This window comes from Alosa pseudoharengus, unplaced genomic scaffold, assembly GCF_046254945.1.
Source record: "Alosa pseudoharengus isolate Yale_2024_CS ecotype anadromous, Long Island Sound unplaced genomic scaffold, YU_APseudo_1.1 YU_APseudo_1.1_scf_2, whole genome shotgun sequence".
Classification (NCBI taxonomy): Eukaryota; Metazoa; Chordata; class Actinopteri; order Clupeiformes; family Clupeidae; genus Alosa; species Alosa pseudoharengus.
The window spans coordinates 56,387,369-56,390,766 of record NW_027468663.1 but is presented as its reverse complement, the minus strand read 5'-3'; the positions used below and the strand labels follow the sequence as shown (position 1 = coordinate 56,390,766).

Sequence of the window (3,398 nt, the reverse complement as noted above, 5' to 3'; positions counted from 1 at the left end):
CTTGTTTGTTTGTTTGTTTGTTTGTTTGTTGTTGTTGTTTTTTGTGAAAGACTGACATTTGTCTTCAAGGCATTTGGATATATGAAATGCCCACCCTGTGAGTAGTTGGGGTATTGGGGTAAGAGAGTTGTTGTGTGAGGGGTGTTCAGTGTAAGTGCCATGCTCTCTAATTCTCTGTTGGTTTGTTAGTTCTCTCCCACCTGCCCCCGTTCTACCTCACCTTTCTGTTCAAATGGAGAGGATATCAGACGAGCACTAAAACTACATGTCACAAGCGCAAGCGCTGCCAAGGTAAGCGCTGACCACCCCCGTCCAGAACCTCCACCACCTCGACCCCCCCCGTCCTCATCCTCTTCACCGCTGCTCCTTGTAGAACCTCGGCTTCTGTTTGGGCTACCTCCTTGTGGGCTCTGCTACTGTAAACTGACCCTAGGTCTGATTAGGTCCCTCACACCCTCCCCCCAGCCTAGAGGCCCCTTAAAGTCCCCTTGTTCTCGTAGAACCTCCCCCCAGTTAGCCTAGAGGCCCCTTAAAGTCCCCTTGTTCTCGTAGAACCTCCCCCCAGTTAGCCTAGAGGCCCCTTAAAGTCCCCTTGTTCTCGTAGAACCTCCCCCCAGTTAGCCTAGATGCCCCTTAAAGTCCCCTTGTTCTCATAGAACCGGGCTGCGTTGGACCTCCTGAACCTGGAACCCTTCAGACCCAGTTTGGAGTGACCCAGTGGGCACTTCCAGGCCATCACTGTCCCTGGTTCTGGTGCTGTCATCGCCCGTAGTTCACCAGGGTGTGTGCCAGCAGGTCAGCCATACTTGCGTACGGGACTTAATGGCTCCCAGCTACTGGGAGAACAAGAGGAGCCGAGTGTAAATGTCCCGATTTTCCCATAGCTAGATATGGAACAGGCAACACACACACACACACACACACACACACACACACACACATACTCTCACACCCCAGCATTTTGCTACTTCAAAGTGTTAGAACAAAGCTTCTATTCTCAGGCACCCATATTGCTCAGTAGAGGCCCTGTCACTGTCCCAAAGGCTCATGGCTCTGTCTGCCAGATACACCCCCCACCACCACGACCACCACACACACACACACACACACACACACACACACACACACACACACACACGAAAATGATGACCCGCTCAACGAGCATTCCCTTGGACCCATTGGGTGGAGTTCAGAATGTTCTCTGAGCAGCCGATCATCATTCTAAAACCAGCAGATTTGTCAGCAGCGCCCAGTCACCATGGATCACCATTGTGACCTCACAATGGCCCAGAATTCTTTAGACAGAATGCCATGGCTAGGATTCTTCATAGGCCCCCGGAGAGGGTGCCTGTGTAATTGCCATATTGTAATTCCCCCACCACCACCCCCCACCCCCATGCCAGCCAATCAGATAATGCGGTTGGAGAGAACAGAGCTCTTCATCCCGGCAAACCTGAATAGGCTGTTGGCATTAATTGGAGTAAAGCCAGTTGCCCTGGTTTAGTGGGGTAATTCTCTCCGCTGAAACAAAGCACAGCCTCTCTCTCTCTCTCTCTCTCTCTCTCTCTCTCTCTCTCTCTCTCTCTCTCTCTCTCTCTCTCTCTCTCTCTCTCTCTCTCCTTCCCTCCCTCCGGCTCTCCAGGGAGAAAAGTCCACTCTAAACCTCTTACCGTGGTGACTGCTAGACTTCCTGTGTGCTTTGATCCTCTGCTCCTGTCAAACGCCAATCAGATTTTCTGACTTCAGCCGCCCTGTTATAACACATTTAAAGCATTTGACCTGTATGCAAATACATTCATATTTCACATTAAGCATTTCCTAACAGGGTATTTCTCTGAGAGATCACATTTTTCAAAGTCCTTTTGGCGAATGCTTTAAATGTGTCCCAGGGTTAATGGTGTGCTCTGTATTGTAAAATGGGATGGTCTGAGTTTGCTGTCATTACAAGCACCTGGGCACTGTTCAAATGCATAATTCTGGTCTGCCCAGATAATAGACAGCCAATAGAGAGCTCCCAAATGAGAGAACTGTCCACTCCGTCCTTTGGACATCCTGTTTTACAGAACCCTCAGCTTCATGGTGGGGTCCCGACCGCGTGGAGACTGACTCTGGGAGCCGGGTACGGCCCTCGTCTGGTACCGGTCCCGATGGACCTGGGCCGGATCTGGGCTTGATCTGGGCCTGATCTGGTGCCGGTCCCGATGGACCTGGGCCGGATCTGGGCTTGATCCGGTTCCTAGTCGGTAGCTGTCAGAGGAGGGGTGCTCTTTCTCCTCGTCATTTCGTGCCTTACCTCCTATACCTCCTCCTCCTCCCAACTAACTCTTCTGAAGAGTAAGAGTTGTTGGAGCTTCCTCTAGTGTGTAGATTCAGCTGTAGAAATGTGATTTAAGTGATGATGCATGAGTTTGTTTTGAGTATTATTTTGTTGTGTGTTTAATGATGCTGTTGTGTGATGCACATAACATATGGGGTGAATTGTGAAACTGGAAGATTACGTAAATTCACATCATGCTAGCTTAGGTGCGATGAGCCAAAATGATCATGGTGAATGCACTATGTAAAGGGACTCTCTAACTCAAATCATGCTAGCTTAGGTGCTATGAGCCAAAATGATCATGGTGAATGCACTATGTAAAGGGACTCTGTCTAACTCAAATCATGCTAGCTTAGGTGCTATGAGCCAAAATGATCATGGTGAATGCAGTATGTAAATTGTCTCTATCTAACTCAAATCATGCTAATGTAGCTTAGGTGCTATGAGCCAAATTGATCATGGTGAATGCAGTATGTAAATGGTCTCTATCTAACTCAAATCATGCTAATGTAGCTTAGGTGCTATGAGCCAAAATGATCATGGTGTATAACACTATGTAAATGGTCTCTATCTATGGATCTGTGGCTCTGTAGATGGCTAACTCACATTGATAAGGACTGAGTGAACCCGCTACCCTTCAGAAGGGAACAACCCATTCAGACATTGTTCTCCAAGAGGTTTGGGAGAGAAGGGGAGGTGCAGAGGCCAACGGTCTTTCTAGTTTTAATAAAGTCATTGGGTTTCCTTTTAGAAGGTGTACACGCGCACGTAGACAGGTGTGTCACTAAATCACATATATGGAATATGCTCCTAGGGTTGGAATGATTGGAATGACAAAAGCGATGTTCGTCTGTGAACAAAGCTTCCCTCATTCCTCCCAGTTCTACTAATATATTAATTTATGTACTTTAGTATCGATATTGTGATATACTCCTGTATCTATACGTATCAAAACAGATACTGCTGTATCGATACGGTATCAAAAAACTGACGGCAGTTTTTAATAATTTAATAACAGATTTAGATTTGAAATAAAATGATAAAATACTGCTTTTAAGATCTCCGTTGGGCTGAATTGAAG

General features: G+C 47.2%; 1 protein-coding gene across 2 annotated transcripts in view; it reads left to right on the top strand.

The window, feature by feature from the left end:
* ddhd1a (DDHD domain containing 1a) overlaps positions 1 to 3,398 on the top strand; it is a 48,601-nt gene that overhangs the window by 10,286 nt on the left and 34,917 nt on the right. The window contains exon 3 of one of the 2 annotated variants that reach the window (XM_076295591.1): positions 190 to 291. The exons of the other annotated variant lie outside the window; for it this stretch is intronic. Coding sequence (XP_076151706.1) covers positions 190 to 291 — 102 coding nt within the window. The remainder of the gene's footprint in view (positions 1 to 189; positions 292 to 3,398) is intronic. 2 annotated transcript variants of the gene reach the window in all.